Genomic DNA, 17,262 nt, shown 5'->3' with positions numbered 1-17,262 from the left:
TTTAGGCAGAATTTCACTCCGGAAATGTCGAATTATATTTTTTGGTTTACGGACATCGCCGCATTTCGAACATTCACGAACGTTTATATATATATATATATATATATATATATATATATATATATCGTCTTTGTGTTTAATATAAGCAGCAAAAGCGACACAATTTTGGCAATTAAATATAATTATATCTGCGTATCTGATAAAACTATTTAAATAGTATGTCTTTTATCGCTACTCGCTGCGTTTTACACGTATCAAGTTCATAAAACATAATATCATCTTCCGCAGCTGAGCTCTTCGCTTCGGTAATGTTTTTAGTTCTGTCACATGAACAGACAGAAAAGAGATCAAACAGAAATGTAAATACTCAGAAACCCACGATTTGAAGAGTTATGGAGTGTGTATATTTAAAATGGTGCCTGTTGTATCTGACAGCACTGGGTGAGTGTTATAGATTGAGTCTTGTTTTATTGCATGATTAGATCATCTGATCAAAACAGTGTTGTTGAATGCGGAACTGTTCAATGTGTTTGTTCACAAAGGCCTCCTTATTTGCTTTGCATACACATTTTTTCATGTTGTTTTTAGGGTGCTTAGTTGATAATAATAATGTCAGTGTCCACTTTGTGGTGTTTTTTTTCAGTGGCTGTCACATCAGGAGGGAAGATGAAGATAGTGGAGGAACCTAATACATTTGGGTGAGATTTCCAGCAAACCCTTGTGAAATTTTCAGATCAAATATAAGATGTATTCATACAACAGACTCGTCATATTCTTCTAACTTTGATTTTTCAGGCTGAATAATCAGCTTGTGTCTCAGATTAGTCGACTGCAGGCGAAGATCAGCCCATCTCCAGTGTCTGGACCTCCACATCTGCACAGATTGGCAGGGAAATGCTACAACTACATTGAAGCCGCGTCAGTAACATCTGCACAACTTTAAACACTATGAGAAGTTGTATTTAAAAAGGATATTAGCTTCATATACACCTTTAATTGATTCTTTTTCTATACTGTTACATATAAAAGAGACTGGGGCTAGTTGTCACAGGGACTGCATCTCGCTAAATAAGTTTGAGCCAAAAATTCAATTACATAAATGCTTGTTTTATCCAATAGTTGTTTTGTGTGTTGGTTTCAAACACATAGTCCTAGTTAAAAAAAAAAAAAAAAGCATCTTAAATTAGTATAATTTTTGTGAATTTTTTCCTAACTACAATTTAAATATGATTTTTTTATTATTATTTTTTAAATCCACTGGGTATCAAGTGAAAACTATAAAACCACACTGAAATGTGGTTTAGGTTCCTATGCTTTGGAGATGGATTTTAACTGAAAACTGTGTACTTGTTATGGTATATTTCATAAATATCAGGTCAGGGCATTTGTTTCTGCCACAGGATGAAAAAAAAAAAAGGTAATTGCGACTTTTTAATCTCACAATTCTGAATTGTGAGATGTAAACTTGCAATTACACGTTTATAACTTGTAATTGCGGGATGTAAGTCAGTATTGTCACATAAAAAGTCACAGTTACCTGTTTTATTTTTTTTAGTCCATAGCAGAAACTTGTAATTGTGTGCGATTAAAAGAAACCGATTATTATTTATTTCTTTTTAGATACAAATACGTGTTTTGTCCATTTCATAATGTGACTCAGCATGAACAGAGTTTCAGATGGAACGCATACAGCGGTATACTGGGGTAACGATCTTTATAAAAGCTTTGTTCTATTTAGTTTAGCTAACTAAATATAAACTGTATTATGTGAAATCTCTGTGGTGTGTGTGTGTGTAGTATTTGGCAGGAATGGGAGATTCAGAATAACACATTTACTGGCATGTGGATGCGAGAAGGAGATTCATGCGGAAACAAGAACAGACAGACCAAGGTCTTTATTGCATCTACACTCTATGTGTTCATTGTAATGTGAGTTTATGGATACGTTACGAATGTAGCTGTATCTGGAAGCAGGTTTTCTGCCAGTAAATGGTGACGTGTGATGGATGTTGAGATGTTATGTCTATATTCAAGGTTCTCCTGGTCTGTGGGAATAGCAGCAAACTGGCGAGTGTTTCAGAGCCACAGACGTGTGTTTATTCTCTGATGTTTGAGACGCCACTAGTTTGCCATTCACACTCCCTCTTAGGTGAGTCTTTGAAAATCAACGAACCCACTAGTTAGTTTAACACCTATCTACAATGTGCCTTGTCTGATTGTTCGCTTGTGTTTCAGTGTATCCGGTTTTGAGTGAGGTGTTACAGAAGGAGTGGGATGAAATTGCTCAAGCTCGATATGAAGATCTCATCACAGAACAGGTGACAAACAAACACACAATGTTACAATCTTCATGCATCTGAGAACATCATAATAATAGGTGTTTGTGTGTGTTTAGGGTTATAATAAGCTGCTGAAGGAGCTGTTTGAAGAGGCTGGTCTCCTGAGAAAAGCTCAACAGCCGAAAGCAGAGAAGAGCACGACGTCTCTCACACATCAGAGTCTGGAGCAGTGCACACAGGTCAGACAGACAAATATTCAAGCCTAAATCTAAGATTTATGTATTTGAGTTGCATTTAACATGTCCATCGCTTTGGATTTTTACAGTTTCAAACAGATTAATAAATGTAATGTGATGAATATTAATCAGTCATACATAAATGAAAGAGGTAGCACTCACCTCAAGCACTCAAAAAAAATTATTGCGTAGTTTATATTTAATTTAATTAAAATAGTCATATTTTCAAATTGCATTTATTCACATTGCTTAGAATCAGTTCTTTGTAAAAACAATTTAATTTATCTAAAAAGTATTAACTTGGTTAAAATATGACTTTAACTGTGGAACAAGCAATGTTCAGTTAAAATGCATGAGTTGTTTGAAACCAATTGGATTTAATTATGATAAATATATACAACCTGGTTATTGCCTATTAAAAATGCATTCAGCTTATTAGTACTATTACAGAAATCATACCCGTTTCATTGATGTATGACTGACAAATATGCATCACATTGAGTTTAGCAGTTTGTTAACCGTGTAATACAAATGTAAAATTCATAAATCTTAAATTTAGGTCTAAATGTTTTGTTCAGGACACGTGCTCTGCACTCGGCTTCAGTTTTGCACGTGCTTTTAGCATGTGTGTTTATTTTAACAGGATTTTGAAAAGCAGAGAGCTGAGATAGAGCGGCTACAATCACTCTTAACACAACATAACATCTCCTACCAGACGACAACAGGTGAGACACGTGCTCATCTAATGGACTCAGTGAACACCAAAAAGTCACTTAAAATGACTGAATGTATCAAATCATTTCTTTATCTTAAAAAAGATAACTAAACTTTTCACAAAAAGACGTTTATTGATGACCTTAAAGGGATAGTTCAATAATTCTAAGTCATTTATTCTGTCAGAATTAGCTTTTTTGGGTGAACTATCCCTTTAAGGTGCATTACTGGTGCTCAAACAGGTTAAGTGCAGCAGTTAAATTCTTCCTGCTCTTTCAGGCAGGACACGGGATCAGGGTCCCTCACCCGTCCAGGACCAGCACCTCCACGGCGACACCGGCTTTATTGCTGATCTGCACTAAGATGCCCAGCAGGATCACAGAACATACGGCTAATCATTCAGGAAAATAATGCTACTGTGAGATAATGGTATTTAGTGATTTTTAAATTTGACCTGATAATGTATTATGAAAAATAAAGTATTTATGTATTATGAAACATTTTATGAAATTACAATGACACTGTTGTGCTATCAGTTTTTAAAGGTGATGGCATGTCATTTTTTTTTTTTGCGCATTTTTGTTTGTGTAAAAACATCGTCTCTTTGGTACTATGAAAACATCGTGCTTTGTTGTTTGAACATCAAGACCAGCCTGAGGGGCCATTCACACAGAATGTGTTTTTCCATTCATAAAACATGAGATGCAGGACAGTGTAATGAAAAGATAATGGTGTAGATATCTAGATGTGTCGTCTTACAAGTTTTAACTTTTTGCAACTTGGGCGCTGCATCTTTAGAATGCAGTGTTATGTGTGGGACACTAAAAAGGACATGAGAGCAACTGTCAAAAACATCTGTCTAGTGCATGTTTACATAGAAAAACTGCATGAACAACCCCCGAGCAACGTTGGCTCAACTAATAGTGAGTGTATTTTTCTTCAAGCTAATTTTATTATCCAGACTTATGTCATATGTTAACATGAAATATTATATTACATGGAGTTAAGCCCCGTTCACACCAAGAACGATAACTATAACGATAACGATATTAGTGTCCACACCAGCGAACAATATCATGTTTATTCTAAGTGCATGCTCGTCTGCCACTTTAAATTCTCCAGCTTTTTTTATCGTTCATCAGATGAAAAAAAAAATCGTTTTGAAAGTGATTCCAACGATATCGTTTCTCTTTGTCTTTATCGTTATCGTTATAGTTGTGGTGTGGACTCTGCTATTCTTTAATATTGAGAGATTTTTTTTAGCTTTATCGTCATCTTTATAGTTATCGTCCTTGGTGTGAACAGGCCTTAACTCGGGGTATTCCATGAATAAAAGTTGGGTGGGATTTGATTTTGTATTTTAGTTGGATTGTGGGTGTTATTTAATTTAATTAATTAATTAACTAATCAGTAAAACAGTGTCTTGTACTGGACTGACACCTACTGGCATGGATGTAGATTTACATAAAAGTTCTCCATGCTATGGTAGAAATACTCTAGCCTTAATCACAAGTGTATTTGTCACCCACGATTTATTCTGCAACTGAAAGTTTTAATAACAGTCTCAACATGGCAGCTGCCATAAGGGCGGACCACCCTTCATGTAGATCGAACCAGCTTTTTCAAGGCCACTAATATGAATGGAGTCTTCATCTCATGTGAGTATTCATCATTCAGTGTTGGTAACGCAATATTGTAATGCATTACTTTTAAAAGTAACTTTCCCCAACACTGAATATTTGCATTATTATTATATTATTAGAAGTATAATACATTTCTAAATTGATGTACCTTTAAAACCAAAAGCTAGTTGTTTAGGCTAGCCTTGTTTTATTATGAAATCGCAGAGAATAGAGACTTGAATTCATAACTTTGATTTGCTCTGGGAACGTGTGGGTCCAGTATTGAGGTTTGATTCGTGAACAAAACGTTGTTGGAACCTTTTAAATTATAATAGTGATAGTAAATCTTTCGACTGAAGGAGCACATTTGAAGTACGCCTTTTTGGCGGGAACATAATTTAAATAACCCATTCAAAAACGTAAAGCGTAAATGTATTTCACTTTAAAAACGAACACTTCGTTTGGGAACTCTTTTGAGTGATGACTCGTTTGATTGATGAATCAATCTGTCAACCGCGTTAAAATGAACTGTCCGAACGAACCGATTCGCTATCATGACTCGTACTTGCTACAATCCGGTAGTTTGAGATTTGATAAACTCTTGCTGAACCACTAGATGGCAGGATCCAAAGCTCTATCGTTTTCACATTTCAGCCCAGTTTTCTGCTTTGTGTAAGCAAGCCACGCATCAAGCCAATATAGCACTGTCCTTTACACAGAAATACCCTTCTCACACACTCCAGGCTATTATTTGCTCCTGTCCAAGTCTCCCTTTCCTCTGGCCATCACTAGACAGTATTAGCAGAACAAACAGCTCAAACCGCAGATCACAGACAAAACCCTCAAGCAATCCGTGTCAGGCCTGCAGGTTCTCTTCGGTTGTAAATAAGATGTAATATCTGAGGATCTAGCCACAGTCTGCAGAGAAGCATCTTGTTAGAAGCCGAAACAGGCAGAGGAGAAGACCTTCAGAGAGTTCAGCTGAAAATGACCAGACCGTGAAAAAGAAAATCCAATTACGCAGAGATATCCGAGCCCACCCGAGAGCAAATACAACTCGATTTTACTTCTCCTTCAGCTTTTGTCCATGCTATGCAGTTCCTAAAGTGTTCTGTTTGGTCTTGGGTACGCTACATTCTGGGTCTAATTGACCCTTCACCAAAAATCATGAAAAAAAAATAAAAATCAGGTAAACCTTTAATATGAATAGCCTACTTCTCACACATTACAAAACTGCATAATAAGAACATATTTTATACATAGAACTGAATATTCTAAATAGTATTTTAAATAAAGGCCTATTTTAATTTGAAATGAACATTTTTATTTTTAATTTTTTTATTAATTTTAATCTACGCATGGCAAATGACAAGATCATTCACATCCCAACAAAACTCACATATATGAACTGAAAAAATGTACTCTTTCAACGCAGCATATTTCTTTGAATAAAAGTGTCTGCCAAATACATAAATGTAAATATGCCCTCAGAGGGTAGAGAAACAGATATAACAAAATACATAAAACTTTTTTTTATTTATTTAAATCAAATTGACCCACTAACCCCATGCGGCAATTTTTATTCTTTTCTGGCCAAACTATATTTTAAATATATGCTAAATATATGTTTGTAAACAGTGAGGCTCAATGAAATATATTTTTGAAATTGAAAATATATTTATTTTCCACCTTCATATAGCCTACCAAAATATATTTCAAAATGTATTTCAAAGGCAAGAAAATAATCTTATGGATTTATAATGACCATAGATGCAAACTCACATTTCGGTGAAAACTCACCTTTTTGAGATCACAATAGGTCACCTACGAGATTCGTGTAGATCCCTAGAAAATGTTTTTGTTTTTGTTCGTTTCGTGATAAGTGACAGGTTTGGACATACAAGGTAATAAAAACAAAAACAATAAAAAATAAATAAATAAATGTGTCTGACTTAATAATGTTACATTTTTTATATATTGTAATATTGTAATTTTTGGAACATTGTGAAGTATGTTTCTTGTTGAATTTTATTAAATTGAGTTATATGTTCACACGAGTTATAGACAACAAATAAGGTTTTTCTTCACATGTGACGTGTGAATGGATTTAAAAATATATATACTTTAAAAAGTATACAAAAAATGACCAAAGAATGTATTGGTAGGCAATATATTTATGTAAATATATTTTGAAACATTTTAAAACATTTTAGCCAATTTTTTGTATATATTTTGAAATATATAAATATGTATATATATATATATATATATATATATAACATTATTATTATTATTATTTTATTTTATTTTATTTTTTATTTTTTTGTTGTTGTATGGGACATAACAAACATAATAGAAATTTTGTATGCACATTCCACAACACTTTGCAGGCACGTTCATTACCCTAAATGAGAAATAGTCACACAATTTCAAGAAAAACATTAAAGGGGGGGTACAATGCTGTTTCATGCATTCAGAGTTGAAGAGAGAGAGAGAGAGAGATGTAACTTCTGCCTGCAGGACATCCGCTGCCTCACAATGACGCACTGAAAGGGTGAACGCAGTTTGAGATATTTATATCAGGGTTGTGTACATCAGATCATCAGTCTCCTCAGAATTGCAGATGACTCATAAAACTCCCTAGTTAATATCGGACTGCTCTGAATGGGTGTTTAGCAATCAAAAAAGTACTTTTCCTTCTAAACAAGCTGTTCAGATTGATTTTTGAGGAAACCCTTTAAAGCTGACAAAGGCATGTAGGTATAGAACACAGAAAGGTCAGCGCTGACGCTCCCATCAGGCTTTCGTCAAGGCCGTGACAGATGCAGCTTCAGCGCCTGTCACTCAAACCTCAGGTGGGTAATTAAGGCCTTTCATCTAATTAAATCGAAACAACAAAATATGGCAATGACATTCATCGTGAAATCCCTGAACTTCTCAGTTGTCTTCTGTTCATTTCATGACAGATCTTCTCACGCAGGAGATGAAGAAGACAACAAACGTGCTCTCAAGAGATCCACGACCTGCTGAATACACTTGGAAGGCAGTCAAGGGCTTCAGATCACGGATATTCAGCGATTATAAGACTGGAAAGATCCTCAAAGACCTGCTGAGCACAGCTGAGAGTGTAAGATGTTGCTCAATTCTTTATGGTTTCATATGCACCAGACACCATATGTTCAGATGTATTTTAAGGAGGGACGACAGGCAGTACAACAGGAAGAGCGTCGGAGAGCGAGACAAACGGGCCTCTGTGGAGAGCCTCACGTGATGTTACGCTCCTCCAGCACACATGCACTGGCATGCAAAACAGAGGCTGTGAGCAGTACAGTTCAACAGACTGTAGCCAGTGATGTTCTTTTATTTTCTGAAGCCTTGAACACATTGACAAAACAACCACTGAAGTTTTTTTTTATGTTTACATAAGATTATTTCTATATAATAATAGTTATGTTCCACTTTCATTATTATTATTATTATATTAAATCTGAAAACATTATAGAAATTATACTATATTATTATTCGTATGAAGGTGGAACATAATTATTATTTAGATTCTTAAAATAATATTAATAGTAATAACAATAATAATAAGTTATAATACTATTTTTCTATTAATTGTATAATTTTATATTAATTGTATAATATAATTTTGTATTAATTCAGATTATTGTATTATAATTATAATTATTATTATTATGTGCCACCTTTATAATAATAATTAATATTATTATGTGCCACTTTTATAATAATTATAATATTGTAATAAATTTATAATTTAGTATTTTAATTTGTAATATAATTATATTTTATTATCATTATTGTTCTTCTTATTATTATTATTATGTGCTTTGTAATAAAACTAATTTCTATTTTTAATAATATAATAATTATTATTTTTTCTATTTTAATATAATAATGTAATCAATATGTTTATAATCATTTTGATGATTTGTAATCATTATAATTTACTATTATTAGTATTATTATTATGTGCAACCTTTATAATAATAACACTAATAAAAACAAGTGATAAAATAACATGATAAAATGTTTATAATTATAATTTTTATTGTTATATTTATAACAATAATAATAATGATTATTATTATTGGATGACGAAGGTTTTAAATGTACAAGATTAATGTCAAAGTTGTTGCACTGGCGGGGGGGGGGGACATGACGACCTGGATAAAGTGAGGAGACGGCAACTTAAACTAGGACAAAAAGTATGAAGAGAAAACGTAATGAAAGGAGAAACAGGCGTAACGACGCAGAGGTGAGATTATGTATTTGGGCTTTCAGACGCTTGCCAAAACACGACTTCTTGCTGTTGTTGTAAATGTGAGGAAAAAGCACTAGTTGTTTAACTAGATTTACATTTCCTGAAGACAGCAAAAGAGTTTTGAAATTTTAGTTAATTTTAGGTTTTAGGCCTCGGCGAAAAAGTATATCTCTTGAATGCAGTGTAAGTGAACTTGATGTACTAAAAATAAAATAAAACAATTTACAACTATATATAGATATTTAAAAAAAACTATTCTGATAAAAAACACAAAATCACTAAAACAGTAACAAAAATGAACAAGAAAACAGATAATATATATATATAAAAAAATGTTTTAAACACGTTTAAATGTAGTTTAACAACACAGGCTTTACAGGAACATTTAGTATATTTTTGTAATGCCATTTAAAATGTTTTTTAATTTGCAATAATTTACATTTCGTTATGTATAACAAATATATTTTTATATATAATATTATTGTATACATTTCATGCTTTTCCACTAAAATTAAACTTGTGAAAATAAGTGTATAATTGTAACAGTTCATTGTTGGAGCTGAGCAGAATGAGAGAGAGAGAGCGAGAGAGAGAGATGCAGAGCGCGTTTTCTAGGATTGATTTTGTTTATGGGGTGCAGTCTAACATGTGTTAATGCTTCGTTTTTTAAAAAAACGCATTATTTTTCACATAATTTACCTTTATTCCACACTGCTGTCCCTTCTCTGAGAAACGGGTTGATCATTTCCTGCTTTTATGAAGCCCCTCTCTCAGAAATAGGCGATGGGCTCTGATTGGTTAGCTAGTCCAGTCTTTGCAGATATTGTTTATGCTCAAACAGCAACATTACACACTAACGTTAAAAAAGTGAAATCGCAATCAACCACCCCTTTAAACTTTTTCATTTCAGCTAGACAGTATTTCTAATTTTCATTTAGTTTAACTTGATGTACTAAAATAGCTAAAACTAAAGTAAAAAAAATAATAAAAACTATAGGCACATCCAGTAAAAATTACAAAACCAACAAAATTAACAAGAAAAATAACATTTAAAACTAATAAAAATATTATAATAACACTGGATGCATAATAACACTGGAATGAGAACTTGGTTGAAAAATGTGCTTGAATGTCACAATGCAAAGCAGATCTAAAAATAACTTACTGCATTAAATTGGGGGTGAAAATGAAGCCTGAATGACGGGACACTGCTGGCTCGAGGGGCTCTGTGATCATGTGAACACGGGAACAAGAGACTGGCCATTGGATGAGCGCATCTGACATCCCTAAAGGGACCCTGGATGCTGCGAGACACAGACGTGCCGAGCACCAGCGCTGTTCCTCCAACATCCGAGAGCGGAAACGCAATCAAGTAGGTCATTCACGCATAGATACGCACGCATGCACCCCCTCCCCTCCATCTCTCTCTCATACACACACACTGAACATCACTGATGACTGAACACACACACCAGCTCCTGGCTCCTCATGCGCCAGCGGCTTCCTTCAGGAGCACACAAAGAAAGCCGAAAACAGTCAGCCGGACTGCACAAACGGACTCTGCTTTTTCCACGAGTGCAGGATGTAACGCAGCGTGCAGTTCAGAGCTGGAGTGCTGAGGAAACTCTTTTTTTTGTGATATAACATCATGCTTTTTTAGATGCTCAGCAGACGAGGGATGAATTTCTAGCCGGGTTGAGATCAGGACGCGGCGTTTGGATGCAGGAACATGAGGGAGAGAGACAGCAGGGCACCAGCAGGTGAGTTCAAGTGAGTTCTCATTCATCCAGGTCATCACTGTGTGAAACTGAAGCCTGACATGTCTATTGATTTCTTTTGTTTGGAGATGCTTCGCTCGTACCTGCTGCTGAGGGAAAGGGCACTTGCTGTGCTGAACTCTTTGTTTTGCGCTGTTGGTGGCACATCAAGTATTCATGCATGTTTGTTGCTGTTGTTGTTGATGTTTTCAGAGTCATAATATCGCCAAAGCGTACAGAAAGAGACAAAAAATAAGGTGAAAAAGAAATGAAGGAGAGAGAAAGAGAGTAGTAAAAATGGTTAAATATTTAAATTAATTAATACAAAATAATAAAAATTGAATAGAATGTAATGAGAATGAATTGAAAAATTAGAATATTTTAAAGCTCATTTTTATTATGTAATGCTGATGCATTTAGCGTTTGCATACATGGTGTTCGAATGTAAACATGAGTTTGCATGTTTGAACATCGTGTGTGATCTGTTAGGGAGGTCAGGTCAAAGGTCACCTTCAGGTGTTGACCTCGGGGTCAGTGAGAAAAGCAAACTGTAGATTTCACGCAGTGTGAGATTTACATTCAATCTGACTAAATGTATATTTTACATTCATATTTATTCATGTAGCAAATGATTTTATGGCTCATTCCCAGGGGATCAAACCCATGACCTTATAGTGTTGCTATAGCATCATTCTATTCAGAACTGAATTTAAAATGCCTTTTAAATTGCATTATATAATAACTATTATATTTAAATAAATTAATTATATTTTTAGTGTATATATACTAAAGATATTTTATTATATGAATTATTAATACACTTCAATTATATATATATATATATATATATATACACACACAAAATGCAGCTAATTGACATTAAGCAGTTTTATAAATTCTATTCTATTCTATTCTAATCCTGCCCATTTTGATTGTTTTGTTGGATTAATGTGAATTTCTTTGAATTGCAATTCCGTAAATTCCGTCCCCTGTCATTCCAATTCAATATCCAGTATGTTGCTGCCTAATCAATTCCAACTGAGACAATTTCTAAAATGTTGTTATTTTTTGCTCAACCCAGTGCTCTACCTGTTAAGCTGAATGAAGGGCCAGAGAGAGCGACTGGCGGTTTAATGCAGTAGAAATCAAAGGTTGGCAATGACCTCTAAAGAAAATCAGAATGATCCTAAATCAGTTTCTCATTTGTTTCTCAGTCAGGGGTTAACGTGGGCAGGGTAGCAGGGGTTCGGCTCAGCAGAACTTCTGGTAGGTCATCTTAAGGTCGCCCGGCGTCTTCATGTTGTTGTGTTTGTGTAGCGCTGATGCTCGGCGGAGGGTCTTGTCTCGGCTTGCTGTCACTATGCATGAAGCTGATAACGTGAGGCCTCAGTCTAGGTCACTGCTTTATTCCCGTGAGGAGAGTGATTCAGTTAGTGCCCTTTGCTGTTGTTGAAATATTCACAAAGATTTGACTGCTTCATCTGAGAGCGTCAAGTCAGGTACACGGCTCGGGAAATAGAGTGTAGGTAGAGTGCTGACAAGAGGAAAGAAAAGAGGACGCAGACACTAGAGAGAGAGAGAAATAAACAGAGAAAGACAAATGACACCATCAAGGAGCTCTATAATACCAGGAGAGAGTTACTCGCCAGGATGCAATTCTTCTTGAAATTAGTTTGTGTTCATATGTAAGTGTGTGAGTGTGTGTGTTTCTCAGTGCCCAAGTGGGGGTTCTCCCAGCGGGACGGGGCAGTGGGACGGGTGGCGCTCCGGTGGAGGACATGCAGGCGCTGTCAATCACGTCTCTCTCCGCATCAGAGCTGGAACAGCAGTATGAGCTGATCAGTCCTTTAGGGAAGGGCACCTACGGCAAAGTCGATTTGGTGGTGCATCGGACACAGGGTGAGTCTGTATGAAAATTAGACAGTGCCATTCTTGATTTTCTTTTTTTATTTCCTCCTGTGGAACCAAAACAAAATGTCCTGGCTGCTCCTCGCCATGCAACGGAAGTGAATGCTGTCGCAAAGCTGTCGAGCGGCAAAAATGACACCATGAAACTAGCATGCATGTTATATTTCAATGTTTAGGATATAATTGTGTGAGACAAGCCAAAATTTAGATCACTATTCACTGAAATCTAAGCTGTAGCTATTAAATCTCATTTACCCTTGTGCAGGGTTAATTAAAATCAAAACTACATGCATAAAAAAATATTTTCGTTACTTTAAATATAATATTAAATAAAATATGAAAAACTTTAAAATACTACAAATATTTGTGAAGGCAACATTTTCATTGTTATTTAGTTTAACTTAAAGTGCGAAAATAACTAAAACTGAAAAATAAATAAACCAATCGATAAATAAAAACAATTAAAAAACTTTAGCCATTAAAAAAAATAATAATAAAAATGACAAAAACACAAAAAAATGACTAAAAAGAAAATGGAAAAATATAAAAATAAAAACAAATTCAAAATATTAATAAATATTTTGAGCTTTACTTGATTTAAAATAAACATTAACTGTAATAAAATACAATAAAATATAAAAAGACGTAAACTTATTTTACTTCAGCGAGTTGCCTGGGCAATATTTCTCATTTTCGTTTAATTGAACTTGAAGTACTATTATAACTAAATCTGAAATATAAATTAATAAAAAATTAGACATATTAAAAGACATTTTATATATATATATAAAAATAACAAACACACACACAAAAATCGAAATTGTATTCACATTTTTATAAGAAATCAAAAATATAAAAATAAAAGCTAATTAAAAAGATTAATAAAAAAAATAATATATCAATGATACTAAAACAACACAGCCCTTCACTCTCAAAAATAAAAGCTATTGGCATCAATGGTTCTATGAAGAGCATTTAACACCCATAGAACCTTCTCAGTCCACAAAAGGTTCTTTATAGTAGAAAAAGTTTCTTTCGATTGTTAAAATGTTCTTAAGATTAAGAACTATTCACTGAAAGGTTCTTTTTGGGAACCTATAATGGTTCTTCTGTGGCATCACTGTGAAAACCACTTTTGGAACCTTTATTTTGGAGAGTATTGTGTGCATTCATATACAGTGGTCTGGATGCACCAGATTTTATTCACCATTATTTTGTGTATTTGCAGGTACTAAACTGGCTCTGAAGTACGTGAGTAAGAACAAGACGAAGTTGCGTAGTTTTCTGCGTGAGTACAGCCTGACGGCCGCGCTGGGCTGCAGCCCGTTTATCATCAAAGTTCTGAACGTGCCGTTTGAGACGGAGGACAGCTATGTGTTCGGACAGGAGTACGCGCCTGCGGGAGATCTGTTCGACATCATCCCACCTCAGGTATCACAGCACCTCATTATTAACCATTTTTACATTGCAAATCACACATTTAATCATGCATTTGTAGGTTTAACACCTGTAGCACTATCACACAGCCTGTCGAGAATTTGTCTGCGACGTTTTTTTAACCACAAAATCAACAGACAAATACAAAATGCAATTATGTATTCATTTATACATAAATTAATAAATAATAATAATAAATTAATGTAGAAAAATAAAAGCAACTGAAATGAAAACAATTAACAATATTAGTGAATTAAATATGAAATATTTATACATCATTCTAGTATTAGTTATGACTTATTTTCATAAAATGACTGTATTACAGTAATAAGAATCAAGGAGAATAATGAGAATATGTATCTTATATCTATATCTTTTTGAGATATTTAACTGATTATATGAGTATATATTTCATCTTTTTTGGACAATATAGAAAACCAACTGTTTGTTTGTTGCCTTTAACCAGACTTTTTGCATTTTCTGCACTGATTGTTCTGGGGGGAAAATATACAGAATATAAATGTATTCCCGTAATGGTAATCAATGAGAAAAATGAGAATTATAACCACAAAAGTCATTATTCATGACTCAAAAACAGAACAGTGATTTATTTTAATTTTAATTAGAAAATTATTGAAATAATTATTTATTTAACTATTAATTAGTAATATTTTTAATAGTAAGTGTTTGGGGCTAGGAATGAACTTAAATTATATGTAAAATATAATTCATCTATAGATAATATAGAATTGTTTGTTGTTTTTGTTTGTTTTGTATTCTGGGGCAAAATATGTCCTGGACATATTCTTTCTTAGACTGAATGTACTAATATATACTTAAAAAAAAAATATATATATTTTTTGCATAATATAGAAAATCAACTGTCTGAATGTAAACTTTAGCCAGTCTTACACAGAATATGTGGACTTTTCCCCCACATTTTTGCACTGAAGTTGAGGGAAAATATGCATAACTTTGCAAAAAAAAACAAAATGCCCTGGGAATTTGCATAACTTTATGAATGCTGGGTATTTTAATTCTGCAGACATCTGTGGAGTTCAACAGGCACAAATTGCATGTGATCCTGCTTTTGATTATGGCAAACTAGGTGGATCAAGGTCAACTGCTTATTCTCTTTCAGATTAACAGCCTGTACTGTATCTCTCTCTGTATCTCCTCTGCTCTAAACTGTGCCTTTGTGTTTCTGTCTCTTTCCAGGCCGGTTTGCCGGAGGAGATGGTCAAGCGCTGCGTTCAGCAGCTGGGTTTGGCTCTGGACTTCATGCACAGCAAGAGTCTCGTCCATCGGGACGTGAAGCCAGAAAACGTTCTGCTTTTCGACCGCGAGTGTCGACGTGTGAAATTGGCAGATTTAGGAATGACACGGCGGGCAGGAAGCCGGATCAAGCGGATCAGCGGCACCATCCCATACACCGCCGCCGAGGTGTGCCAGGCCTCGGTATCGGAGGGAATCGTCGTGGCAACGACCCAGGACGTGTGGGCATTCGGAGTTCTGCTGTTCTGCATGCTGACGGGAAACTTTCCGTGGGAAGCGGCGTTGCCTAGCGACGCATTCTTTTCGGAATTTCAGCGATGGCAGCGGGGGGCGTTTCCTCCCGGCGTTGTTCCCTCCCAATGGCGGCGGTTTTCAGATGATGCATTGCGAATGTTTGGCCGGCTGTTGGCATTGGAGCCGGAGCGGCGCTGTGGGGTTAAAGAGGTGTTCTACTTCACGATGCTCTGCCCACAGACATGCAGAGCCCTCTCCGCCTTCAGGCACTTCCTGTCTACGCCCCACCCCCCTCAAACGTAGCATCCTGTCCGAACCGCATTCTTCTAGGGAGGAGTCCTCCAAAAGCCCGTCGCCCAACCGCCAAGACAAGAGCAAAGTGATGATGACCACTCCTATTGAGATTTGTGTATGAAGCCAAAACTGGATATAGCCGCAAAAAAGGTAGCAATATTACTTCAGAACTACTAATGGGAAAATGTTTGCACAGGAACGTCAGCGTATTTCATAATGGAAGTTAGAATAGTAATAGAACTGCCGTAAATGTAGATCTAGCAAAACTATTACATGGTGACTTTGAAACCTCGCTAATTTAGAGTAAAAGACATAGCTTTGGTAGGTCACTTTAGCACTAGAAATTAATCAGCTTCACTAGGAAAACGTATTGAATTAATTAAAACTGCTTTCATTTTAAAGGAATAGTTCACTCCAAAAAGAAATGGAAATTCTGTCATCATTTACCTCATGTCATTCCTAAGCCATAGGATTTTCTTCTTCCATGGATCGTGAATAAAGAAATTCTGCACGATGCTCCATAACGGATCCTGAAATGACATAAAAGTACCATATTCTGAGTCCTCTAAAGCCATTATAGATTTATGTGAGGAAAAGTCCAAAATGTAAGTCATTATTGACCAAAAATGGCAAAAATTGTACCTGTAGGAGTACAGCAGCTGGGTCAGTACACTTAAACGGACAAATTTGTACCTTATTTACCCCTAAAATGTGCATATTAGTACCATAGAGTAGCATGTATAATGTATTAATATGCACCTTTGTGGGTAAATTAGGTAAATAAATACCACTTAAGGTACAATTTGTGCACTTTTTTTCTGAAAGTTGAAGATGCATTGTGTCTGGTCATTGACATCAGTTCTAATGTATCTCGATGTGTTCTATTCGAATTGAATGATATTTGAGAGATACTGAGGGAAACATTTTTTATGGTCTGTTTCTCACTCAAAGCTGATCATCATGTGGTTTTACAGGACTTAGAATATATTATATGAGTCGTATAAACTAGTTTTATAGTGCTTTTTGTCTTCCTTGAAGCAAGTGTTATTTTAGTATCATTGATATACTATTATAGTTTTGTTGATATTTTGAATCAGATTTTATTTTTATATTGTTTATGGTTTTGATTTTAGTTAATATTTTAGTAATTTTGTTGTGTCTGTGTGTGTTTCTTATATATATATATATATATATATATATATATATATATATACATATTAG

At 34.9% G+C, this 17,262-nt stretch overlaps 2 protein-coding genes across 4 annotated transcripts; both read left to right on the top strand.

Moving 5' to 3' along the window:
• Nucleotides 1-195: 195 nt before the first annotated feature.
• Nucleotides 196-3,794, top strand: LOC107677186 (N-acetylglucosamine-1-phosphotransferase subunit gamma-like). Of its 3 annotated transcripts, none has more exons than XM_016471990.1 (10): nt 196-441; nt 644-698; nt 796-918; nt 1,621-1,704; nt 1,798-1,891; nt 2,035-2,149; nt 2,236-2,318; nt 2,396-2,518; nt 3,159-3,240; nt 3,509-3,794. In XM_016471990.1, the coding sequence occupies exons 1-10, from the start codon at nt 393-395 to the stop codon at nt 3,589-3,591; spliced, it is 891 nt and encodes a 296-aa protein (XP_016327476.1). In that variant the 5' UTR covers nt 196-392; the 3' UTR covers nt 3,592-3,794. The 3 variants fall into 3 exon arrangements, with proteins under 3 accessions (XP_016327476.1, XP_016327478.1, XP_016327477.1); XM_016471992.1 differs by having other exon boundaries at nt 197-305; XM_016471991.1 differs by having other exon boundaries at nt 197-359.
• Nucleotides 3,795-10,381: 6,587 nt separating this feature from the next.
• On the top strand, nt 10,382-16,377 carry LOC107677198 (serine/threonine-protein kinase SBK1-like). Its single transcript, XM_016472008.1, is given in 5 exon segments — nt 10,382-10,896; nt 12,608-12,792; nt 14,030-14,232; nt 15,457-15,969; nt 15,971-16,377. Coding segments are annotated over 5 exon segments (1,134 nt in total). The 5' UTR covers nt 10,382-10,855; the 3' UTR covers nt 16,163-16,377.
• The last annotated feature ends 885 nt before the right edge of the window (nt 16,378-17,262 follow it).

Source organism: Sinocyclocheilus anshuiensis, unplaced genomic scaffold (genome assembly GCF_001515605.1).
Source record: "Sinocyclocheilus anshuiensis isolate Anshui unplaced genomic scaffold, SAMN03320099.WGS_v1.1 scaffold392, whole genome shotgun sequence".
In the NCBI taxonomy this organism is placed as follows: Eukaryota; Metazoa; Chordata; class Actinopteri; order Cypriniformes; family Cyprinidae; genus Sinocyclocheilus; species Sinocyclocheilus anshuiensis.
The sequence above is the reverse complement of the archived record's forward strand: the minus strand, read 5'-3'. Positions and strand labels throughout refer to the sequence as shown.